This window comes from Oncorhynchus clarkii, chromosome 3 (assembly GCF_045791955.1).
Source record: "Oncorhynchus clarkii lewisi isolate Uvic-CL-2024 chromosome 3, UVic_Ocla_1.0, whole genome shotgun sequence".
Lineage (NCBI taxonomy): Eukaryota > Metazoa > Chordata > Actinopteri > Salmoniformes > Salmonidae > Oncorhynchus > Oncorhynchus clarkii.
The window spans coordinates 52691018-52718402 of NC_092149.1; the positions used below are offsets into that span (position 1 = coordinate 52691018).

At 46.3% G+C, this 27385-nt stretch overlaps 1 protein-coding gene across 2 annotated transcripts; it reads right to left on the reverse strand.

The window, feature by feature from the left end:
- Positions 1-128: 128 nt before the first annotated feature.
- On the reverse strand, positions 129-26718 carry LOC139397365 (WD repeat, SAM and U-box domain-containing protein 1-like). Of its 2 annotated transcripts, XM_071144127.1 has the most exons (12): positions 26659-26718; positions 26007-26426; positions 24138-24325; positions 21873-21959; positions 20048-20141; positions 19317-19350; positions 19105-19145; positions 18902-19008; positions 18143-18169; positions 16684-16869; positions 2375-2509; positions 144-1326 (listed from the first exon to the last, which is right to left on the reverse strand). In XM_071144127.1, exons 2-12 carry the CDS (start codon positions 26402-26404, stop codon positions 1175-1177), a joined length of 1449 nt encoding a protein of 482 aa, XP_071000228.1. In that variant the 5' UTR covers positions 26405-26426; positions 26659-26718; the 3' UTR covers positions 144-1174. The 2 variants fall into 2 exon arrangements, with proteins under 2 accessions (XP_071000235.1, XP_071000228.1); XM_071144134.1 differs by lacking the exon at positions 18143-18169 and having other exon boundaries at positions 129-1326; positions 26659-26710.
- Between the last annotated feature and the right edge of the window lie 667 nt (positions 26719-27385).

A 27385-nucleotide genomic window follows, 5' to 3' on the forward strand; every position in this document is an offset into this window, starting at 1 on the left:
TTGCACAGCTACTAAGACATTTTACAAGTTCAATAATAAGCTCTGTCAAAGTAATATTGGTTTAAGTGCATGCCACAACTTCAATTTATAATAAAGAGTTTTAAAAATAAATATCTATAAACAAAAGGTTTGGGGGAGCATGGTGCCATTGACAGTATTTTAATATGTATGTATGTTGAAATGGTTGCCATGTTTCCAGTATTGTGAGCTGTGTTACCCATAATCACATAGTGTAATAGAATATTACTGCCATTCCCAACATAGGGAAATAAAATCCCACAGAGAAAACACTCAGGCCTGCTGGCTGTCATTGTAGCAGGGAACAGGAGGCACAGTTCAACATAGCTCTGGTCCAGGGTGGTAGAGCCCGTTTGAATGCACACTAAACGTCATGGACCAGAGCAAAGTTAGACAATACATTTTAGAACCACATGTTTATACTGCATATACAGTATAAACGTCGACTCCAATTTAGTTTATTCCCAGAAAATCCTATTGCACAAATGATGTAAAGATCTAGTAATTTGCAAGGCACACACAGGCAAACGACATATCATTCATTCATGAATAATCACCCTTGTTTAATCAAAAGTATGTAATAGAACTGTGCAGTGAACTGATTGTCAGTGATCACATTGTACAAATTTGTCTTGATTCTGAAATGCCCCCTTCGCATTGATGATTTCAAGTTGAAGGCCGACCACAGTACTGCAGGCATTGTTTCCAGAAAACAAGACCCCACATTTATAGTGAATGGGGAAATGGCGATTTTTGTGGTAAATATTTGTGGATATAAAAACCTTTTCCAAACACAATCATGGTACATGATTTCTATTTCACTGGATGTATGTCTTTGAAGCAATTCCTTTAAAATCACACACTAAGGATCATTTAGTTGCTAATGGTAGCCTGTAGTACCTGGTTGGCCTTCAACTTGAGGTTCTCCATGAGAGGGGGTAGCACTGAGCTAGCCTGCACCGTCACTTCCTAGAGTAGATCAAACTGCGCATGCAATGTTTCCAAAAACTTAATGTAGCAAGATGGCGACATGCTGAAATGACACTTCCTGATCATCAAATGCACCACTGAGTATTCTCATAGGAAACAATTGGGTGACCTCATTTTATAGTCTGCTTCAGAATAAGGCATTACTGATTACTCGTACACCAATCTATCACTGAGTGGCAGTCCAACGGCCAATAGCGGTCTTCAGGCTTCTGTTGGGCATGACCAGAGTGGTTGGTAAAGGTAGGTTGGTCATGGGACTGGAGCGGTTCTTAGCGCTGATCCAACTCTCAATGGCCTCTCTCTCATAGGAATATCCATCTGTTGATTTTAGACACATTTTATACATCAGACATTGACATAATTACTTTTATAGGCTACGTACAGTATAACGTGAGTTGGAGCAGGAAACAGTGCATATATTTTTTTTAAACAATAACAAATTGGCTACGTTAGCATTGACGAACAAGGACATGTGCAGTTGGAAAGTATTCAAACCCCCTTTTTCCATATTTTGTTACGTTACAGCTTTATTCTAAAATGGATTTAAAAAAACAAATCTTAGTCTACACACAATACCTCATAATGACAAAGCGAAAACAGGTTTTCTAAATGTTTGCAAATGTATTAAAAATAAAAAACAAATACCTTATTTACATAAGTATTCAAACTCTTAACTATGACACTCGATATTGAGCTCACGTCTACAACTTTAATGGAGTCTACCTGTGGTAAATTCAGTTGATTGGACATGATTTGGAAAGGCATACACACTCTAAATGTCCTTGAGTGGCCCAGCCAGAGCCCGGACTTGAACCCGATTGAACATCTCTGGAGAGACCTGAAAATAGCTGTGCAGCGACAAGCCCCATCCAACCTGACAGAGCTTGAGAGGATCTGCAGAGAAGAATGCGAGAAACTCCCCAAATACAGGTGTGCCAAAGTTTGTAGCGTCATACCCAAGAAGACTCGAGGCTGTAATTGCTGCCAAAGGTGCTTAAACAAAGTACTGAGTAAAAGGTCTGAATCGTAAATCAGATATTTAATTTTTCTTTTTAAACACATTTGCAAAAATGTCTAAAAACCTGTTTTTGCTTTGTCATTCTGGGGCATTGTGTGTAGATGGAGGGACATTTTTTAGAATAATGCTGTAATGTAACAAAATGTGTAAAAAGTGAAGGGTTCTGAATATTTTCTGAATGCACTGTACGGTTGCGTTTAGACCGGCAACCCAACTTTTTTCCACTAATTAGTCTTGACAAATCTTTTCAAGTCAGATTTTTCAGAGCTGATCGGATTGGTCAAAAGGCCAATTAATGGAAAAAATACACAGCCTGTAAGACAGATGTTTTCATGCCCTCTCCCTCACCTGCAGCAATGACAGGGTCCTTCATCACCTCTCTGGTGATTGGACAGAGGAACTCATCTGGGGCGTCTAGTCCCGTCAACTCTGCCTTCAGAGCTTCCACCTTCCTCAGGACTTTACCACGGAGACCCACCGACTCTAGAAAAACAATGGCAACATACAAAACTATACTGGACAAACATATAAAACGCAACACGTAAAGTGTTGGTCCCATGTTTCAAGAGCTGAAATCAAAGAACCCAGAAATGTTCCATATGCACAAAAAAACATTTCTCTTAAATGTTGTGCACAAATTTGTTTACATCCCTGTTAGTGAGCATTTCTCTTTTGCCAAGATAATCCATCCACCTGACAGGTGTGGCATATCAACAAGCAGATTAAACAGCACGATAATTACACAGGTGCACCTTGTGCTGGGAGCAGGCAATTGTTAAATAAAAAAATGTAAATACACAGGTGCAGTTTGTTCTGGAGACAAAAGGCCACTGAAATATGCAGTTTTGTCCCACAACACAATGCCACAGATGTGTCAAGTTGAGGGAGCGTGCAATTGGCATGCTGACTGCAGGAATGTCCACCACAGCTGTTGCCAGAGAATTGAATGTTAATTTCTCTACCATAAATGTAACCACGCCAGCCCAGGACCTCCACATCCGGCTTCTTCACCTGTAGGATCGTTTGAGACCTGTCACCCGGACAGCTTATGAAACTGAAGAAGAGTTTTTCTGTCTGTAATAAAGCCCTTAAAACTCATTCTGATTGTCTGGGCCTGTATAGATAAGTCATATTTATGGTTATTTGTGGTAGTAGTACATTTCCCTAGAAATTAACACAGCATGTGTGTGGACATTGGTGAAGGGTAAAGCCAAACTGAGGAACTGCCAGTGTCAGTGCTTCCATAAACAAGCCCTCATTATCTGTGCTAGGAAACCCAATGACAGCATCTACTGTTCAATAAAATGTGCAATCCTTTCTTCTGGCTTACCCCGATAAGAGACAGATGCATAAATCTGACTGGGATTCTCCTTCACCCATCTTCACAGAAACAAAGGGTAATACTGATGATTCAAAGCCTGTAGACAGTTTTAAAGCTCTGCTTTTCAAAAGCAGCAGGCAACTGAACGTCATCCCTGAGGATCACTTGAATGTTATTGGTGTTGGAACTTGGAATGTTCCACAGGAAGAGAGATGGTAGCCAGGAAGATGTCCGCTATCACTTGGGGCACAGCAAAGCAACCGCTGCTCGATAGAATTGTAACTCCTAAAGCCTATTCAAACCCAACGGAATAGGTTTGAATAGTGCATCTCCAGGGCCAGAGAATTGTGGTTTTCCGGTGGGTGCCAGTATGTCGACAGCAGGTATCAGTAGGCCACCTTTATTTAGAGCAGCACGTCACCTTTCTGGCATGGTGAAACAGAGCCCCAGACACAATGACGTCTGCCTCCGTCCGCCTCTTGGCTGCATTGTAGATGATTCAGTTAGGGCCTCTGGGGAGCAGAACTGAGCTGCAGTCTGAAAACGGCCTCATTGTCAGGCAGTTCTACAGGGTCCGGGATGTATACCAAGGAATGATCATCTCCCAAATCAGACTGTTTTGACTAGATGGTATACAGCTACGGACAGAAGTGACTTTTCGTAGCAGGTTAGGAGAATTAAAGTAGCAGGTTAAGATAATTAGGTTAAGGTTAGGAAAAGAGTTAGGGTTAGCTAAAATTCTCTCCGATGCAACCTGAACATACAACCTTTTTACCGTAGCTTCATACCATCTAGCAGCAACCCAATCAGACTTCTTCCTGTGGAAGACCTTGCACCTACATATGGAATGCTCTGTTTGTTAATCACAGTTCTGCCAGTGCCTAGTGACTTGGTGCTCAAGGGAAACAGATCTAAACACACACAAACGTGCGCTTAGGCTAGGAACTGACAGAAAACTGTGTTGGTGGCGTGAAAGACAGAAACTCCAGCACCACATGACTTTAGTGTCTCTGTAGAGTTAATTAGCTAGCACCTGCAATCAGGGGCCCCATGAGACTATGGGGATCAAACTCAACCAATGTGATTGGAGGAAACTCAGTGCAGATGCAGCACTATAGATAGATCGGGCAGTGCAATCACAAAAGGTCAAATCCCAGTGGGGAAAAGTGCTCAATCAAAATGTGTACGTCCAATCAGACTTGCTGAACCCATTAGTCATACAATTAACTAATGCGGATAAGGGAATTGCTCAACTCTGAGCAATATTTACAGTATCTTTCTTTGTGACTGCATTGCAGCAAATGAGGTGACATTCATGATTGCTTGCGAAATACACTTTGTAACTTACCCTCACAGTTTGCATATTGACAATCACAGGACCAAGACTACATTGGGATACATTGACAAACCACCATAAATCTGTAATGCAGCGGACTGAGGTTTGCTGTAGATGGGGATTGTTGTACCAGAAAAGCTAGTCCCTAGAGATAACATATGTCCTACTGTGCTACACCGAGGTGCTGTTCTCTCTGTGGGTGTGATGCAGAATTCACCCTAAACCCCTACAGCAAGGATCATCAACTAGGATGCAGCCGCGGGACAATTTATTTATTGAGAGGATGGTCAGAGGGCCGGAACATAATTACAAATCATTTGTATTGACTGCAAGAAGCCAAAACAGATATTTTACAAAAAAAAGTAAAATTTCAAACCTTGCTTATATTTCTATACAATTACATACACAGTATCTTTCTATTATGTGTGGGAATACTTTGGAACAGATTTCCTAAATTAAAATCACTTGGTGTTTTTACAGTCTTTTATGGGGTCAGTTTTGGAACCCTCCTCTACAGAGATGTGGTGAAGAATCTCATTTGTTTCACTGTATCCACAAACAGCATCTTCAGGAAATCCTAAAGTAGGTTAGTGTGGACAGCAGAAAGGAAAGGGGATTAGTAGCAGTGTATTGCTTCCTCAGTAACGATTCATTGGTAATGATTAATACTGATTCAGAAAACTATAGTCTTATGGCACTATCTATTTCAATCATATCACAGTGAAGACACAGAGTAAACATGTAATTTTCTCTCTAACAGTGATGGTTGAGGTAATAGCATGCTATAGAAAATGTAAGACACTAGGTCCTGTCCAAACTATTTTAACATCTAAGGTCATCTGATGGCTGATGGGAAATTGTCTGAAGCTAATTATATAAGCAAGTAATTTCCAATGGGACATTTTGGAAGTAGTAATGTCACACCTTGGCAGCCCCAAAGCAGATTACAATTTGATTTGGGGAGCATTGTGGGAATATTAGAAGCCAGATAAAAGCCTCTGTGGTATGTATTCCATTCCAACAGAATTGCACAATCCAGAATAATCCTATGTATCTACTCCTGGGTCCCTTCATTACTAACGAGGAATGGAGATGCCAGGTCACAGGTCAGACACAGGGGCGCCGCATGGCGGGGGTGGGGGGGGGGGGGGGGGGGGACATTTGGTACATTTTTTTCAATATTAAATTAATAGCCTTTCATCCTTAATATAATAATTTATTTACAATTGTACTAATAAAACTAAACGGTTTCTTTTTCACACCCTCTATTTACATGGTCCTGCCCCCAAACCAGGTGTGAACGGTACTTGCTAGCAGTGAATTGCGAGTGAGGAATGCCGGTGGAGCATCATGTCTCAGCTTCCTAAAGAACAATCTGGTTTACAAAAACGAAAAGAAAGAAAAGACAGGAGAGAGGAAAGAAAGGGCGACACTGTCACCCAATTTTTCATAAAGAAAGATGGGTGTAGTCTTTGACTGGTGAAAATTAACCTGTTAGCAAATAGTGAAATAGGCTACTTTTGCTCCCCTAACATTTCACTCCTCTTTTAGCCAACATTTAATCATTGCAGGTAAACCTTCATACTAAATCAGTTGTCCCTGCCTGGTGTCAGGCCCAACAGATGCAGCCCTGTCTCCCCATCCCCATACCCCTGAACCAGCCCTGTCTCCCCATCCCCATCCCCATACCCCTGAACCAGCCCTGTCTCCCCATCCCCATCCCCATACCCCTGAACCAGCCCTGTCTCCCCATCCCCATCCCCATACCCCTGAACCAGCCCTGTCTACCCATCCCCATCCCCATACCCCTGAACCAGCCCTGTCTCCCCATCCCCATCCCCCTGAACCAGCCCTGTCTCCCCATCCCTATCCCCATACCCCATACCCCTGAAACAGCCCTGTCTCCCCATCCCCATACCCCTGAACCAGCCCTGTTTCCCCATCCCCATACCCCTGAACCAGCCCTGTCTCCCCCATCCCCATCCCCATACCCCTGAACCAGCCCTGTCTCCCCATCCCCATACCCCTGAACCAGCCCTGTCTCCCCATCCCCATACCCCTGAACCAGCCCTGTCTCCCCATCCCCATCTCCCCATCCCCATACCCCTGAACCAGCCCTGTCTCCCCATCCCCATACCCCTGAACCAGCCCTGTCTCCCCATCCCCATACCCCTGAACCAGCCCTGTCTCCCCATCCCCATCCCCATACCCCTGAACCAGCCCTGTCTCCCCATCCCCATCCCCATACCCCTGAACCAGCCCTGTCTCCCCATCCCCATACCCCTGAACCAGCCCTGTCTCCCCATCCCCATACCCCTGAACCAGCCCTGTCTCCCCATCCCCATACCCCTGAACCAGCCCTGTCTCCCCATCCCCATACCCCTGAACCAGCCCTGTCTCCCCATCCCCATCCCCATACCCCTGAACCAGCCCTGTCTCCCCATCCCATTACCCCTGAACCAGCCCTGTCTCCCCATCCCCATACCCCTGAACCAGCCCTGTCTCCCCATCCCCATACCCCTGAACCAGCCCTGTCTCCCCATCCCCATACCCCTGAACCAGCCCTGTCTCCCCATCCCCATACCCCTGAACCAGCCCTGTCTCCCCATCCCCATACCCCTGAACCAGCCCTGTCTCCCCATCCCCATACCCCTGAACCAGCCCTGTCTCCCCATCCCCATCCCCATACCCCTGAACCAGCCCTGTCTCCCCATCCCCATACCCCTGAACCAGCCCTGTCTCCCCATCCCCATACCCCTGAACCAGCCCTGTCTCCCCATCCCCATACCCCTGAACCAGCCCTGTCTCCCCATCCCCATACCCCTGAACCAGCCCTGTCTCCCCATCCCCATCCCCATACCCCTGAACCAGCCCTGTCTCCCCATCCCCATCCCCATACCCCTGAACCAGCCCTGTCTCCCCATCCCCATACCCCTGAACCAGCCCTGTCTCCCCATCCCCATCCCCATACCCCTGAACCAGCCCTGTCTCCCCATCCCCATCCCCATACCCCTGAAACAGCCCTGTCTCCCCATCCCCATACCCCTGAATCAGCCCTGTCTCCCCATCCCCATACCCCTGAACCAGCCCTGTCTCCCCATCCCCATCCCCATACCCCTGAACCAGCCCTGTCTCCCCATCCCCATACCCCTGAACCAGCCCTGTCTCCCCATCCCCATACCCCTGAATCAGCCCTGTCTCCCCATCCCCATACCCCTGAACCAGCCCTGTCTCCCCATCCCCATACCCCTGAACCAGCCCTGTCTCCCCATCCCCATCCCCATACCCCTGAACCAGCCCTGTCTCCCCATCCCCATCCCCATACCCCTGAACCAGCCCTGTCTCCCCATCCCCATCCCCTGAACCAGCCCTGTCTCCCCATCCCCATCCCCATACCCCTGAACCAGCCCTGTCTCCCCCCATCCCCATACCCCTGAACCAGCCCTGTCTCCCCATCCCCATCCCCATACCAGCCCTGTCTCCCCATCCCCATCCCCATACCCCTGAAACAGCCCTGTCTCCCCATCCCCATACCCCTGAATCAGCCCTGTCTCCCCATCCCCATACCCCTGAACCAGCCCTGTCTCCCCATCCCCATACCCCTGAACCAGCCCTGTCTCCCCATCCCCATCCCCATACCCCTGAACCAGCCCTGTCTCCCCATCCCCATCCCCATACCCCTGAACCAGCCCTGTCTCCCCATCCCCATACCCCTGAACCAGCCCTGTCTCCCCATCCCCATACCCCTGAACCAGCCCTGTCTCCCCATCCCCATCCCCATACCCCTGAACCAGCCCTGTCTCCCCATCCCCATCCCCATACCCCTGAACCAGCCCTGTCTCCCCATCCCCATACCCCTGAACCAGCCCTGTCTACCCATCCCCATCCCCATACCCCTGAACCAGCCCTGTCTCCCCATACCCCTGAACCAGCCCTGTCTCCCCATCCCCATACCCCTGAACCAGCCCTGTTTCCCCATCCCCATACCCCTGAACCAGCCCTGTCTCCCCATCCCCATACCCCTGAACCAGCCCTGTCTACCCATCCCCATACCCCTGAACCAGCCCTGTCTCCCCCCCCATCCCCATCCCCATACCCCTGAACCAGCCCTGTCTCCCCCATCCCCATCCCCATACCCCTGAACCAGCCCTGTCTCCCCATCCCCATACCCCTGAACCAGCCCTGTCTCCCCATCCCCATACCCCTGAACCAGCCCTGTCTCCCCATCCCCATACCCCTGAACCAGCCCTGTCTCCCCATCCCCATACCCCTGAACCAGCCCTGTCTCCCCATCCCCATACCCCTGAACCAGCCCTGTCTCCCCATCCCCATACCCCTGAACCAGCCCTGTCTCCCCATCCCCATACCCCTGAACCAGCCCTGTCTCCCCATCCCCATACCCCTGAACCAGCCCTGTCTCCCCATACCCATACCCCTGAAACCAGCCCTGTCTCCCCATACCCCTGAACCAGCCCTGTCTCCCCATACCCATACCCCTGAACCAGCCCTGTCTCCCCATACCCCTGAACCAGCCCTGTCTCCCCATCCCCATACCCCTGAACCAGCCCTGTCTCCCCCATCCCCATACCCATACCCCTGAACCAGCCCTGTCTCCCCATCCCCATACCCCTGAACCAGCCCTGTCTCCCCATCCCCATACCCCTGAACCAGCCCTGTCTCCCCATCCCCATACCCCTGAACCAGCCCTGTCTCCCCATCCCCATACCCCTGAACCAGCCCTGTCTCCCCATCCCCATACCCCTGAACCAGCCCTGTCTCCCCATCCCCATACCCCTGAACCAGCCCTGTCTCCCCATCCCCATACCCCTGAACCAGCCCTGTCTCCCCATACCCATAAAACCAGCCCTGTCTCCCCATACCCATACCCCTGAACCAGCCCTGTCTCCCCATACCCCTGAACCAGCCCTGTCTCCCCATCCCCATACCCCTGAACCAGCCCTGTCTCCCCATCCCCATACCCCTGAACCAGCCCTGTCTCCCCATCCCCATACCCCTGAACCAGCCCTGTCTCCCCATCCCCATCCCCATACCCCTGAACCAGCCCTGTCTCCCCATCCCCATCCCCATACCCCTGAACCAGCCCTGTCTACCCATCCCCATCCCCATACCCCTGAACCAGCCCTGTCTCCCCATACCCCTGAACCAGCCCTGTCTCCCCATCCCCATACCCCTGAACCAGCCCTGTCTACCCATCCCCATACCCCTGAACCAGCCCTGTTTCCCCATCCCCATACCCCTGAACCAGCCCTGTCTCCCCCATCCCCATCCCCATACCCCTGAACCAGCCCTGTCTCCCCATCCCCATACCCCTGAACCAGCCCTGTCTCCCCATCCCCATACCCCTGAACCAGCCCTGTCTCCCCATCCCCATACCCCTGAACCAGCCCTGTCTCCCCATCCCCATACCCCTGAACCAGCCCTGTCTCCCCATCCCCATACCCCTGAACCAGTCCTGTCTCCCCATCCCCATACCCCTGAACCAGCCCTGTCTCCCCATCCCCATACCCCTGAACCAGCCCTGTCTCCCCATCCCCATACCCCTGAACCAGCCCTGTCTCCCCATCCCCATACCCCTGAACCAGCCCTGTCTCCCCATACCCATACCCCTGAAACCAGCCCTGTCTCCCCATACCCCTGAACCAGCCCTGTCTCCCCATCCCCATACCCCTGAACCAGCCCTGTCTCCCCATCCCCATACCCCTGAACCAGCCCTGTCTCCCCATCCCCATACCCCTGAACCAGCCCTGTCTCCCCATCCCCATACCCCTGAACCAGTCCTGTCTCCCCATCCCCATACCCCTGAACCAGCCCTGTCTCCCCATCCCCATACCCCTGAACCAGCCCTGTCTCCCCATCCCCATACCCCTGAACCAGCCCTGTCTCCCCATCCCCATACCCCTGAACCAGCCCTGTCTCCCCATACCCATACCCCTGAAACCAGCCCTGTCTCCCCATACCCCTGAACCAGCCCTGTCTCCCCATACCCATACCCCTGAACCAGCCCTGTCTCCCCATACCCCTGAACCAGCCCTGTCTCCCCATCCCCATACCCCTGAACCAGCCCTGTCTCCCCATCCCCATACCCCTGAACCAGCCCTGTCTCCCCATCCCCATACCCCTGAACCAGCCCTGTCTCCCCATCCCCATACCCCTGAACCAGCCCTGTCTCCCCATCCCCATACCCCTGAACCAGCCCTGTCTCTCCATCCCCATACCCCTGAACCAGCCCTGTCTCCCCATCCCCCTGAACCAGCCCTGTCTCCCCATACCCCTGAACCAGCCCTGTCTCCCCATCCCCATACCCCTGAACCAGCCCTGTCTCCCCATACCCCTGAACCAGCCCTGTCTCCCCATCCCCATACCCCTGAACCAGCCCTGTCTCCCCATCCCCATACCCCTGAACCAGCCCCGTCTCCCCATCCCCATACCCCTGAACCAGCCCTGTCTCCCCATCCCCATACCCCTGAACCAGCCCTGTCTCCCCATCCCCATACCCCTGAACCAGCCCTGTCTCCCCATCCCCCTGAACCAGCCCTGTCTCCCAACTGAAAAAGAAGGTGAGCAGCATAGTGTTGAATGACATGTCAGTTGGCATAGTGCTTGGGAATATCTTTTTTTATTATTATGAAAAAAATGAAAATGATTCAACCCTTTTTGAATGATAAGAATTCAAACACTAATTATTTTTCCACATAATGGCCATTATATGAAACAAAAACAGCCTAGCCTGTATTGGATGCTGGACAGTTTGAAGCATTGAGTGACTCAGTCTGTATAAGTGACAGCCAATGTTAAAATAATACCTTCAAATCATATGGCCAAGGTACGTCTCCATGGCTTTGATGCAGACTGAAATATGGTAGTTTACTGACATCTAGTGGTGGGATGGGGATAATTTGGGTCAATATTCTGCAGTTTTCAGTGCTGCTTAATTTTTTTACGTGGTGCATGAAGTTGATTTAAGTTATTAAAGTAACTGAAATAGCAACTGAAATTTTGATTATGATGTTATTACAAACGATATTATAGGATATACTATCATATGCGTCAAGCACACTACAGAGCCAGGACCCTCTTCAAGTGATACAGTTTTGTCAGGGAGGAGTGTGGAAGTGGAGGAAGAGGTGAAAGACAGTGCCGGCAGTACCAATGACCAATCTGCTAGCCACGGCCCGCTAGCTTTCTGAAAGCCGTGCCTTCTGTTCGCCTAGCACAGTAGCGACTACCGAACGGCTCCCTGACGCACCTATTGCTGCTCATTGGACCCTATGATCACTCGGCTACACATGCCTCTCTCTAATGTCAATATGCCTTGTCTTCTGCTGTTCCGGTTAGTTATTATTGTTGTATTTCACTGTAGAGCCCCTAGTCCAGCTCAACATGCCTTGGATAGCTCTTTTGTCACACACCCCACACATGGGGAGACCTCACCTGGCTTAACTGGTGTCTCCAGAGATGCAAGCTCTATCATTGTCAATCAATGCCTAGGTTTACCACCACTTTACTCACATCCTACCATACCCTTGCCTGTACATTATGCCTTGAATCTATTCTATCACGCCCAGAAATCTGCTCCTTTTATTCTCTGTTCCCAACGCACTAGACGACCAATTCTTATAGACTTCAGCCGTACCCTTATCCTCCTCCTCCTCTGTTCCTCTGGTGATGTAGAGGTTAACCCAGCCCCCAGCTTTACACCTACACCCTAGGCGCTCTCATTTGTTAACTTCGGTATTTGTAAAAGCCTTGGTTTCATGTACGTTAACATCAGAAGCCTCCTCCCTAAATGCGTTTTATTTACTGCTTTAGCACACTCCGCCAACCCTGATGTCCTTGCCGTGTCTGAATCCTGGCTTAGGAAGGCCACCAAAAATTGAGAAATTTCCATCCCCAACTACAACATTTTACATCAAGATAGAACTGCCAAAGGGGGCAGAGTTGCAATCTACTGCAGAGATAGCCTGCAGAGTTCTGTCTTACTATCCAGGTCTGTGCCCAAACAATTCAAGCTTCTACTTTTAAAAATCCACCTTTCCAGAAATAAGTGTCTCACTGTTGGCGCTTGTTATAGACCCCCCTCAGCCCCCAGCTGTACCCTGGACACCATGTGAATTGATTGCCCCCCATCCATCTTCAGAGTTCGTACTGTTAGGTGACCTAACCTGGGATATGCTTAGCACCCCGGCCGTCCTACAATCTAAGCTAGATGCCGTCAATCTCCTACAAATTATCAAGGAACCTACCAGGTACAACCATAAATCCGTAAACATGGGCACCCTCATAGATATCATCCTGACCAACCTGCCCTCTAAATACATCTCCGCTGTCTTCAACCAGGATCTCAGCGATCACTGCCTCAATGCCTGCGTCCACGATGGGTCTGCGGTCAAACAACCACCCCTCATCACTGTCAAACGCTCCCTAAAACACCTCAGCAAGCAGGCCTTTCTAATCGACCTGGCCCGGGTATCCTGGAAGGATATTGACCTCATCCCGTCAGTAGAGGATGCCTGGTTATTCTTTAAAAATGCTTTCCTCACCATCTTAAATAAGCATGCCCCATTCAAAGAAATGTTGAACTAAGAACAGATATAGCCCTTGGTTCACTCCAGACTTGACTGTCCTTGACTAGCACAAAGACTGCATTAGCATCGAATAGCCCCCGCGATATGCAACTTTTCAGGGAAGTCAGAAAACAATATACACAGTCAGTTAGGAAAGCTAAGGCTAGCTTTTTCAAACAGTAATTTGCATCCTGTAGCACTAATTCCAAAAGGTTCTGGGACACTGTAAAGTCCATGGAGAATAAGAGCCCTTCTTCCCAGCTGTCCACTGCACTGAGGCTAGGAAACACTGTCACCACCGATAAATCTACAATAATCGAGAATTTCAATAAGCATTTTTCTACGGCTGGCCATGCTTTCTACCTGGCTACCCCTACCCCGGCCAACAGCTATGCACCCCCCGCAGCAACTTTCCCAAGCCCCCCCCCCCCCCCCACTTCTCCTTCCGCCAAATCCAGATAGCTGATGTTCTGAAAGAGCTGCAAAATCTGGTTCCCTACAAATCAGCTGGGCTAGACAATCTGGACCCTCTCTTTATAAAATTATCTGCCGAAATTGTTGCAACTCCTATTACTAGCCTGTTCAACCTCTCTTTTGTATCATCTGAGATCCCTAAAGATTGGAAAGCTTCCGCGGTCATTGACCTCTTCAAAGGGGGAGACACTCCAGACCCAAACTGTTATTGACCTATATCCATCCTGCCCTGCCTTTCTAAAGTCTTCAAAAGCCAAGTTAACAAACAGATCACCGACCATTTCGAATCCCACCATATCTTCTCCACTATGCAATCTGGTTTCCGAGCTGGTCATGGGTGCATCTCAGCCACGCTCAAGGTCCTAAAATATATCATAACCGCCATAGATAAAAGACAGTACTGTGCAGCCGTTTTTATCGACCTGGCCAAGGCTTTCGACTCTGTCAATCACTGCATTCTTATCGGCAGACTCCATAGCCTTGGTTTCTCAAGTGACTGCCTCGCCTGGTTCACCAACTACTTCTCAGATAGAGTTCAGTGTGTCAAATCGGAGGGCCTGTTGTCCGGACCTCTGGCAGTCTCTGGGGGTGCCACAGGGTTCAATTCTCGGGCCGACTCTTTTCTCTGTATGTATCAATGATATCGCTCTTGCTGCTGGTGATTCTCTGATCCACCTCTACGCAGACAAAACCATTCTGTATACATCTGGCCCTTCCTTGGACACTGTGCTAACAAACCTCCAAACAAGCTTCAATGCCATACAACACTACTTCCGTGGCCTCCAACTGCGCTTAAATGCTAGCAAAACTAAATGCATGCTCCACAACAGATTGCTGTCTGCACCCACCCGCCCGCCTAGCATCACTACTCTGGACGGTTCTGACTTATATGAATATGTGGACAACTACAAATACCTAGGTGTCTGGTTAGACTGAAAACTCTCCTTCCAGACTCACATTAAGCATCTCCAATCCAAAATGAAATCTTGAATCGGCTTCCTATTTCGCAACAAAGCCTCCTTCACTCATGCTGCCAAACATACCCTCGTAAAACTGACTATCCTACTGATCCTTGACTTCGGCGATGTCATTTACAAAATATCCTCCAACACTCTACTCAGACTACATCCATTTTGCTATCACAGTGCCATCCGTTTTGTCACCAAAGCCCCATATACTACTCACCACTGCGACCTGTATGCTCTTGTTGGCTGGCCCTCGCTTCATATTTGTTGCCAAACCCACTGGCTAAACGGTCATTTTTGCTAGGTAAAGTCCCGCCTTATCTCAGCTAACTGGTCACCATAGCAACACCCACCCGTAGCACGCGCTCCAGCAGGTATATTTCACTGGTCATCCCCAAAGCCAACTCCTCCTTTGGTCGCCTTTCCTTCCAGTTCTCTGCTGCCAATGAGTGGACACTTATATCTCCCTCTCTAACTTTATGCATCATCTGTCAGAGCAGCTTACCGATCGATCACTGTACCTGTACACAGCCCATCTGTAAATAGCATACCCAACTACCTCATCCCCATATTGTTTTTTGTTGATCTTTTGCACCCCAGTATCTCTACTTGCACATCATCATCTGCACATCTATCACGCCAGTATTAATACTAAATTGTAATTATTTCGCCACTATGGCCTATTTATTGCCTTACCACCCTAATCTTACTACATTTGCACACACTGACATATATTTTTCTATTGTGTTATTGACTGTACGTTTTCTTATCCCATGTGTCGTTTGTGTCGCACTGCTTTGCTTTATCTTGGCCAGGTCGGAGTTGTAAATGAGAACTTGTAATCAACTGGCCTACTTGGTTAAATAAAGGTGAAATAAAAAGAAAATACGTTTTTTTTTAAATGCAGATGATGAGGATAGAGAGAAGGTGCACAGAAAGAGACAGACAAAGTGAGGATGTTGAAAAACAAGCTGATCAGTGACTTTGCTAGCAAGAAGGCTCACAGTCTTGCATCAAATAGTGAATTCCACTGAATGCAGAATGTTGCGTGCATGTCTGCACAGTGTTATATTTTCACAGCTCACTGTCAGTAAACATCGTACAGTAAATATTAGACTAAAAGAGAGTTGCAAGCCTGCAAAGGTAGAGTTATTTAAAGCGTTGAATGGGTTGATTGGGCTCTGGAGGTGTGTGGCTACAGCAATTGCGTAGGGTTGGTGTGGCCTGTGGTGGTGGGGCCCAATGTGATATCTTTTCATGGGGCCAAAACCCCTGCCGGGGCCCCTGGTTAGACATGCCTGGGATCTGTGTGTTGTGTTGTAGGTAGGGTGGCAAAAGGGTTTTACAGAAATCATAGTTGGAGGATTCTGGATGTCCTGATTCCGGGAATCTTCCAACCCGCAGTGTTTCTCCGCTGCACCACTGTTAAACTGTTGCCACACCCACATTTTTTACTAAATTAATCTGGATGGAAAAACACCTTCAGTGTAAATTTAAATGACTAGAAGCAGTCAGAAAGTTTGTAGAAAATATAATTTACATTCATATCTATTTACATTAGATATATATAAAATCTTTGAGAACTACAAATCACCAGAATAAAAGCTAAAACGATTAAACCAATAAATAAAATTAATTTGAGTTCTTTTGGCATGGCTGGATTACCGACCGAGCACGCAGAGCACATGCTTAGGGTCCCTGATTGGGGTCCCCATTGATTTGGTTACAATGTTTGAGCATAAGAATACAGAATTAGCCATTGCAAAATGTGCAGAACTGCAGGAAATTAGCTTTCACGCTGCACCATTTCCTGTCAACTCTTCTCAAACTCCTACAACAAAAAGTATCCCCCCCATACCCCACCTTTGCAAAATAATATATAGGAGAAACACTGAACCTGGGTTTCTGGAAAATCTGGTAATTTGGGGAACGTTACCAGAATTTTGCAACCCTAGTTGTGAATTCCATGTCCTTACCAATGCTCAGCTCTGAGGCCAGGGTCTCCTTGGTCAGACAGAGCAGCTCAGGCCCGTCTATGTTATTGGTTGTGAAGGTTGTGACCAGCTCCTCCAGACCCTCCTCACTCAGCCAGGCCAACACATCCTCCTCAGACCAGTCGCTCACCAGCAGCCTGGAGTGACCTGACAGCTTCCTTCCTGCTCCTGTGGGACACACACAAACACAGGAAGGGAGGAAGGGCCTTCCCACATGCCCCCTCCTCGAGTCCTTCACCCCCGCCGTCTCCTGCAATACTACTTATCAGATCCCTACAAACACATCCCACACATTCCACACAAAGAAGACCCTCCATCGGTGCTGATAGCAAATGACCAACCAGTGATTCCTAACCTGTCACCAAACTATACATCCTCTTTTTATCAACAGTGCTTTAAATCACATTTGCATGCCCTGGGAATATTTATCAGCTTCGGAGCCCCGCCCCGCCCCCCCGGACAAGGTTGGGTTTTTCTGGCCTTTCCAGGCATACTGTTCGTCAGAGGCAACCTTCACATGACATTGTGCGAGCGGCTATCATTTTTCATGTATCGCCAAGATAAAACGCACAGTGTTGTGTCCTGCGCTTGCTAATGACGCCACGTAGGAAATGTAAAGCATGGAGTGTTTATCATTAAGCAGCTGAGTGATATTTCACATTAACGTGGCATTGTTCGCTTTTCCTCACCTCTCTCGCTCCCTTCACGTCACCCTCCATCTCTCGCTATCTGTTATCCCAGTCATTCACAATCATTTCCTTGCCCCTCAGGCCAAAATACCACCACCACTGACTTCCCCACTGAATTTCCCTCTCAGAAGCATACATGTGGATGGAGGCTTAATGATGTTATGTGAAACATCACCAACACTATCAACCGAAACGCACCAGAACAGTAAGTGGCCTCTTATCAAATCTGCCTGCACTGTACGGTAACACCTCCCCCTTCACAGTCCCACAGAGATGGGAATCTGAGCCTGCATCCCAAATGGCACCCTACGGACCTAGTCAAAAGTAGTGCACTCTATTTGGGACTCAGGGGAAGGTCATGTCAATATCCGTGAAGCTTCTGGGAGCCTAGCTGACTGGGGGGGGGGGGGGGGGGGGGGGGGGGGGAGCTCTGCCAAGAGAGGGTTGTTTTTTTATCTGGAAAAGTTCCACTCTTGAACTGGCTCCTCCTCGTCATCTGTCACTTTACAAGTCCTCATCGTTTATTTTAATGCCTCCTCCAGACATCTCATCCATTTATTGGCCCAGCATCTGGCTCCAGCTCCCCTACGTACAGATCTAGGATCAGCTCCCCTAATCCTAACCCCATTAGTGGGGTAAATGCTAAACTAACCAAAGATCAGCATCTGTGGCCAGTATCTGGAGACTTCTGCTCCTGACCATCCCATCGTGCACTGGAACGAATGAGAAGACATTTCCCTGTGTGTTCTTACCTTGGCACGAGGGGTTCCTGGGTTGAGCTAGAAGTCACAAGAAAACGCAACATGAATCACATTCAAAGGAGATTGTGTACACAGAGCAAGAGGGAGAGCTTGGAATGTGCTCCGTCAACGTGCCTACTCTCAGAAGGAAACCCTCTGTTGAATACTCTAGTCTAGCTTGGCCCCCTGATGTCTGCAGACACGGCTTCATTTCCTGAGTGTTTACGTGTTTAAGACATTTCACCTGATTTATCTCTATCTCTCCATTGGGCCCTCTGCAAGTGTGGCACTGTGGGGCTTAGAGGTTAGACAAGGTCATTATGGATTGCATCACCTAGGTTCAGAGCCAGCCTGCTAATGACCATTAAAGGGGGGGAAAAAATAAAATAATAATTATACTTCCTATTCATCATCTCCAGCACCACCCAAACGTCAAATGGCCCGTTTCTACATTTTGTAGTAAAAAATATAGAAGATAAGTGTTTCCAATGACATCATGAGTGTGCATCATGTGATGTTAACCAACTGCATACAAATTGTCTAGAAACTGGTTGATGATGTCATTGGAAACACTTATCTTCCTCTTTATTTTTTTACTTTTAGTCTGGCCCTGTCAGCAGAGCAGGCACAGTACTCCTCCAGCTCTCCCAGAGGAGCTTCTCCCGCTGGGGCTACATTCACACTACACTCCCTGTGGAACTGGCTGCCTGGCTCACACAAAATGGCTGCTGGGCTTTGATCGGTACATTAGGAGTACAGGCTACTACCTACCCTGCCCGCTATCTCTATCTGCTATCCTCCACACGTTGACCTTCTTGTCCATGGAGCCAGTAGCCATCCAGGGCAGGGTTGGAGAGAATGCACAGGCTGTCACAAAGCTAAGAGAGGGAGGCACAGGAATTCAGTGTATTTGATGCATACAATTCCACTGAGTTATCAAACGTCAGAGAGTAACAGGCAGGTCATGCTGGTACCTCTCATGCCGTTTCAAAGTGTGAAGGAGGACTCCATTGCTCTACAAAGGAAGAGATTAACAAACATTGACAAAGAAGAATGTCTGGCATTTCTCACTGTTTAGAGACTGTGATTTGTACACGGGAAGCAGTGGTGTTAGTGTGGACGGATACATCTGTTTAAAAAGCAAAACAACTTACTAAGACCACACCCAAGATTGTGTTTTACATACCGCATTGTACACGGTCACCGTTTTATCCACTGAGCTGTTGAAGAACACGTAAGAGTGATTACATGTATTTATTTTTCTCAACAGCTCATCAGTACAAGATACAAACAAATAAATCACACATAAAACAATTGTATTTTCCCATTATGTGCAGAAATTAAGCAAAAACTGCTACTTCACTGAACAAACACGAGCATGAATGAGATTGAAGCCTCACTCACAGAGCAGAATGTTGTAACAGAGTAGAGAGTAGAGACCCCTAGTGGTACAATAGGATAACAGCAGTATTTAAAAGCAGCAATGGATGTTTCTACCTGATTATACCAACAGAGGCTTATTCCTACTGAATAGGGATGTATAGAATTATTTGGTCACACCTTACATTACAGTGATGCTATGACTGTAATTATTCCTGTAAGTACCCTAGAGTAGCATTAAGGCTATGCCAAAATGAGTGTTAGGGTAGTCCCCACTGGGTACAGACGTCAAAGCATATTCCACGTTGGTTCAACGTAATGTCATTGAAATGATGTGGAAACAACGTTGATTCAACCAGTGTGTGCCAAGTGGGTCTGGTCTAAGGCATTTGTGCGGCTTGCGTAAGGATAGCTCTGGTCCAGGGTGTTCATGCAGCTCGCCATCCGCACAAAACGCCCTGGACCAGAGCTATGGTTAGGGTTAAGGGTCATGAGAGGACTAACATCAGAGCATACATGGAGGACGGACGATCTTACCCTGAGACAAGCAGCTCACCATCAGAAGAGAAGGCACAGGAGAGCACAGGGGCCGACTGACCAGTCAGCGTGTGGAGCAGCTTCATCTCACAGGCTGGGAATCAATAACACACAAAGACCTCATGTAGAGAAGACCTCGCACCCACTGGCTGTGTGTCACACTGACCACCCCTCTGACCATCCCTGGAACCCTTCCCATGACCACAAACACAGTTGGATTAACAACTGACTGTTCATTTAGGATTTGGCTACACACACACACACACACACACACACTACATTCCAATTCAGTAATGCCACATCGTGTTTGCAGGTTGACAACTGAGCACTGTGGTAAGGCTGTTGTCCCTTTTCAAATTCATCTTATCTACATGACATTCTTTCCCTGCTGGCAAGTCATTCAAAATCTCTAATTGCTTCTTTTTAATTGAGCCTTTACAGGCTGAGTAAGTAGTGATGGCCATGTGGCTATTAAAATTCACAGTGAATGAAGAGATAAAGATAGAAATATTTTTTTTCTTTCTAAAACACACAACAACAACAAACAAAAAAATGCTACAGGACAATTAAGGAGGAAACGCATGAATAATAACACATCGGCTACAGGAAGCAGAAGCAGAATGCCAGTTGAATTGAAAGGTTACTGACACAAAAGAGAACTGAAAAATGATGACAATAAAAATTCCACCCATGCGGCTAAGCCCATCTGCAAAGGACAATTTCCTGTGACTGTGGAACAATAACCAGGCGAGGCACAGCACCAGGGCCTGTACTTTGCAGCAGGCGGCCTATTCTGCAGCCTGTGAGAGGTACGTGTTCTCTGGTTTCATTCCCTGTGTTTCTGTGTGCTCCCTTCAGTGTCCTGTGTCTGCTGCTCTAGGACAAAGGCACCACAACACATCCATGTGGAACACCACTCTGGACACACGGCTCACCCAGGAACAGCTGTTTCGGATGATCTCCTCATGTGTAGTTCCCACCGTGAAGCATGGAGGAGGTGGTGTGGTGTGGGGTGGTGACACTGCTGTGGTAGCCATGCTGGTTAAGCATGCCATAAAATCACAGACATTCTCCAGTGATATGCCATCCCATCTGGTTTGGGTTTAGTGGGACTATCATTTGTTTTTCAATAGGACAATGACCCAACACACCTCCAGGCTGTGTAAGAGCTATTTGACCAAGAAGGAGGGTGATGGAGTGTTGCATCAGATAACCTGGCCTGCACAATCACCCGACCTCAACCCAATTGAGATGGTTTGGGATGAGTTGGACCGCAGAGTGAAGGAAAAGCATCCAACAAGTGCTCAGCATGTGTAGGAACTCCTTCAAGACTGTTGGAAAAGCATTCCAGGTGAAGCTGGTTGAGAGAATGCCAAGAGTGTGCAAAGCTGTCATCAAGGAAAAGGGTGGCTACTTTTTTGGTTACTACATAATTCCATGTGTGTTATTTCATAGTTTTGATGTCTTCACTATTATTCTAAAATGTAGAAAATAGTAAAAATAAAGAAAAACTTTTGAATGAGTAGGTGTGTCCAAACTTGACTGGTACCGTATATATACAGATATACACACATCTAGAACAGAGACCAGCATATTGGACTCTTTAACTAGTATGTGTTGAAAATACCATAAACAGACTTGAAACAAAGTTTGGATACATTTATTAAATGTTCATATGGAAAGGTACTGATGCGGTTTGTTCTAAACTAATGCAATTATTTTATTCAGTTCAGATAATTCAAGGTTTTTGATGCTGCTCCCTATCTTTTCGCGAGAGAGAGAAGAGAGAGAGAGACTGGGGTGAATGAAGGCCAGGCCAGCTTACCTGCTGCACCATGCTGAGATACGATCCATACCTTCAGTTGACTGTCCTGTCCACAGGAGGCCAATCGAAACTCGACCGAACTGAAATCTGTGGAGCAGAGGAACAAACGCGGCACATTGGCCCTCCATCAGAATAATAATATTAACTTGTTTACAAACCAGGCAATAACCCTCATAATAAAACCCCATCACAATAGGAGGACACACATGGTTGTTGCCTATCATTTGAAGTGCTGGGCAACATTGATAATACATTTCAGGCAATTTCTAGAATTCAACTCTGACAATCTTAAATGGATTGCATTGATAATAGGAACTCATGTTAATGATTGATTAAAGAGTAAATAAATGTTTCACCAGTTTAATAAATGATTAGCTGAGAGCGGGTGGAACATCTAAAAAAGACTGTAGGAAATAAATACAAATACTGATCTACAGTGTCTTCAGAAAGTATTCATACCCATTTTCTCATTCCACATTTTGTTGTGTTACAGCCCGAATTCAAAATCAATAAATATATTTTTTCCCCTCACTCATTTACACACCCCGTAATGACAAAGCGAAAAAAAATGTTTTTTGAAAATGTACAAAAAATGTCACATAGAAATATCTAATTTACATAAGTATTCAAACCCCTGAATCAATACTGTACATGTTAGAATTACATTAGGCAGTGATTACAGCTGTGAGTCTTTCTGGGTAAGTCTAAGAGCTTTGCAAACCTGGAATGTACAATATTTCACAATATTCTTTTAAAAAATTATTCAAGCTCAAGTTGGTTGTTGGTCATTGACAATGATAGCCATTTTCAAGTCTTGCCATAGATTTTCAAGCCGATTTAAGTCAAAACTTTAACTAGGACACTCAGGAACATTCAATGTTGTCTTGGTAAGCAACATTCAATGTTGTCTTGGTAAGCCTTGTATTTTAGGTTATTTTGCTGCTGCAAATGTGAATTTGTCTCCCAGTGTCTGTTGGAAAGCAGACTGAACCAGGTTTTCCTCTAGGATTTTGCCTGTGCTTAGCTCTATTACATTTATTTTTATCCTAAAAAAACTCCCTAGTACTTGCCGATGACAAGCATACCCATAACATGATGCAGCCACCACCATGCGTGGTACTTAGTGATGAGTTGTGTTGATTTGTCCAAAACATAATGCTTTGTATTCAAGACCAAGTTAATTTCTTTGCCACATTTTTTGCAGTTTTACTTTAGTGCCTTGTTGCAAACACAATGCATGTTTTGGAATATTTTGATTCTGTAAAGGCTTTCTTCTTTTTACTCTGTCATTTAGGTTAGTATTGTGGAGTAACTACAATGTTGATGAGCTATCTTCAGTTTTCTCCTATCACAGCCTATAACTGTTTTAAATTTAGTTGGAGTTTGGAGACTTATATCTCCCTCACTAACTTTAAGCGTCAGCTGTCAGAGCAGCTTACCGATCGCTGCAGCTGTACACAGCCCATCTGTAAATAAATCCAACCAACTACCTACCTCATCAGTATTTGTACTTGCACATATATCACTCTATCAATTGTAATTACTTTGCCACTATTGGCCTATTTATTGCCTCACCTCCTTACTTCACTGTATACAGATTTTTCTATTGTCCAACTCATCCCAAACCATCTCAATTGGGTTGAGATCGGTTGATTGTGGAGGCCTTTTACCAGGTAGGCCAGTTGAAGTCTCATTTACAACTGCGAGCTGGCTGGTTTGGGATGAGTTGGACCGCAGAAGGAAAAAAGGAAAGGAAAAACTCTGGCGACACTGGGCCAATTGTTCACCGCCCTATGGGACTCCGAATCACGGCTGGATGTGATGCAGCCTGGATTCGAACCAGGTACTGCAGTGACACCTCTTGCACTGAAATGCAGTGTCTTAGACAACCACGCCACTCAGGAGCCTAGTATATGTGGGAACTCCTGTTGGAAATGCATTCCAGGTGAAGCTGGTTGAGAAAATGTGGCTACTTTGAAGAATCTAAAATATATTTTGATTTGTTGAACACTTTGTCACTCCATGATTCCATATGTGTTATTTCATAGTTGTGATGTCATCACTATTGTTATACAATGTAGAAAATAGTCAAAATAAAGAAAAATCCATGAATTTGTAGGTGTGTCCAAACTTTTGAGCGGTACTGTATGTGTGTTTTTTCCTTACACATGATACCTCAACTGGGCACTATCCCAATTTGTTGAAAAGAACAGTGACTCAATGAGAGGATCAGGGAATGAGGTAACTATGCTGTGCTCATCTTACCAATGTCAAACTGGGGTGCAAAATGGCAGCAGGCCACCCCCATATCATGGGCATCCCTCTCTGCATAGAGCTGCTTCATGTCCAAATCCCACACTTTGATATCTCCAGATGTACATCCTGTCACAAACATCTGACCACATGGAGTGAAGCAGCACGCCATCACCGTGGCCTCTGTCACGGCCTTAGATCTGGGAGGTTGAACATTGGAATATGACGTACCATTTTAAAGAGTAGGCCTATATACACTTATTAGGTTGGAGAAATGAGGACAAGCAATACAATGCTTTATTCAAGATTGGACACACCAACTTCAAAAGTTTGGACACATTCAAGGGTTTTTCTTTATTTTGACTATTTTCTACATTGTAGAATAATAGTGAAGACATCAAAACTATGAAATAACACATATGGAATCATGTTGTAACCAAAAAAAAAAGTGTTAAACAAATCAAAATGTAGATTATTCCAATTAGACACCCATTTACTTGATGGCAGCTTTGCACACTCTTGGCATTTTCTCAACCAGCTTCACCTGGAATGCTTTTCCAACAGTCTTGAAGGAGTTCCCACAAATGCTGAGAACTTATTGGCTGCTTTTCCTTCATTCTGCAGTCCAACTCATCCCAAATCATCTTAATTGGGTTGAGGTCGGGTGATTGTGGAGGCCAAGTCATCTGATGCAACACTCCATCACTCTCCTTCTTGGTCAAATAGCCCTTACACAACCTGGAGGTGTGTTGGGTCATTGTCCTGTTGAAAAAAAACTAAGTCTCACTAAGCCCAAACCAGATGGGATGGACTATCGCTGCAGAATGCTGTGGTATCCATGCTGGTTAATTGTGCCTTAAATTCTAAATAAATCACTGACACTGTCACCAGCAAAGCACCCCCACACCATCACACCTCCTCCACGGTGGAAACCACACATGCGGAGATCATCCGTTCACCTACTCTGCATTTCACAAAGACACAGCAGATGGAACCAAAAATCTCCAATATGGACTCATCAGACCAAAGGACAGATTTCTACCGGTCTAATGTCCATTGCTCGTGTTTCTTGGCCCAAGCAAGTCTCATTTTTATTGGTGTCCTTTAGTGGTGTTTTTTTTGCAGCAATTTGACCATGAAGGCCTGGTTCACGCAGTCTCCTCTGAACAGTTGATGTTGAGATGTGTCTGTTACTTGAACTCTACGAATAATTAATTTGGGCTGCAATCTGTGGGGCAGTTAACTAATAACATAATAACATATCCTCTGCAGCAGAGGTAACTGTGGGTCTTCTTTTCCTGTGGCGGTCCTCATGAGAGCCAGTTTCATCATAGCGCTTGATGGTTTTTGCAACTGCACTTGAAGAAACGTTCAAAGTTCTTGACATTTTCCGGATTAACTGACCTTCATGTCTTAAAGTAATGGACTGTTGTTTCTCTTTGCTTATTTGAGCTGATCATGCCATAATATGGACTTGGTCTTTTACCAAATAGGGCAATCCCCACCTACCTTGTCACAACACAACTGATTGGCTCAAACGCATTAAGAAGGAAAGACATTCCACAAATTAACTATTAACAAGGCACACCTGTTCATTACAATGCATTCCAGGTGACTACCTCATGAAGGTGGCTGAGAGAATGCCAAGTGTGCAAAGCTGTCATCAAGGCAAAGGGTGGTCTTTTTGAAGAATCTCAAATATATTTTGATTTAACACTTTTTTGGTTACTACATGATTCCATGTGTTATTTCATAGTTTTGATGTCTTCACTATTATTCTACAATGTAAAAATAAAGAAACACCTTTGAATGAGTAGGTGTGTCCAAACTTTTGACTGATACAATGCAATATAGGGATTTGTCTCATGATCTATAACCTACTTGCGTAATTTCTTAGAGTGGAAATCCCAAAGGGCCAAGGTTCCATCTGATGCCCCTGACAGCAGGAGAGAGGAGTTGGGAGACAGTGAGCACACCCTGACTGGGCTGCCTCCAGGATGTTCAAATTTCGTCTTTACCTCACCTGTTGCCATACTCCAAATGATAGTTAAAGCGTCTGTGGAACAGGTGAACAGGTAGGTGCCACATACACTGAAACTGCAGCAGTGAACTCCATAGCGATGGCCTGACAGAGGCGAAAACGGCAACTCCGAGAAGTCATTGGTGTTATAGATGCGTATGGTCTTATCCCCGGAGCAAGTCGCCAGTAGTGTGGGGGAGAACGCGCACCAATATACTTCATCTCGATGGTCCTGGAGCGTGCAGATTAATGACACCATTTTGTCACAGTAGATGCTCTTCCTGTAAATAAAAGTGAACAACCTTAGCTTACACTAGGTGGCGCAAAACACCCAGGCATTAACGGAACCGAAATTATGTATGTATATCACTGGATATAGAATAATACAACAAAATCAGGTAGGTAGGTACTACTTTCATGTGTGCAGGTGTTAAAATCAGACAAAGGCGTTTTGTTACTGATATTGTTAATATTGCCAGATCTAAAACTATGAATCTTTGAAAACAGTCTTACCTTTCTTTACCTGTTATCAGCCGACCTTGTGCTGTTGGTGACAGGTGGCGCTTACCTTTTGCACACAATAAACCTCATGACCGATTGCTCAACACGTGACATTGGAAGTTGTTATATGACACTGGAAAATGTCCTTGTATTTACGAACTGTTTCTCAAATATCCAATTTACTCTTTCGAGGTAGAAAGGAGTTGGAGCACTTAATAAAATAAAAAAGCAGAGATGTAGTTATTTTAGCTCACTTGAATCCATTGTACAGGATGCGGGCAGTTGGCTGACGTTTCGACGTCAAGAGTGACTTGAGCCATTACACTTAATCTCCTATTTACAGTGTAGTGGCCCATTGAGACAGTGTAAGAAAAAATGTTTCAAGGTAAATGGCAAATTATAGAACAAAATAATACGAGAAACATTGAGTTTCGTTAATCAATAGGCCTTGTCGATACTGATACACTGAACAAAAATATAAATGCAGCAAGTATTGGTCCCATGTTTCATGAGTTGAAATAAAATAATCCAGAAATTGTCAATACACACTCAATTTTTTTTTTTACATCCTTGTTAGTGAACATTTCTCCTTTGCTAAGGTAATCCATCCACCTGACAGGTGTGACATATCAAAAAGCTGATTAAACAGCATGATCATTATTACACACGTGCATCTTGTGCTGGGGACAAAAGGCCACTCTAAAATGAGCAGTTTTGTCACGCCACAGAAGTCTCAAGT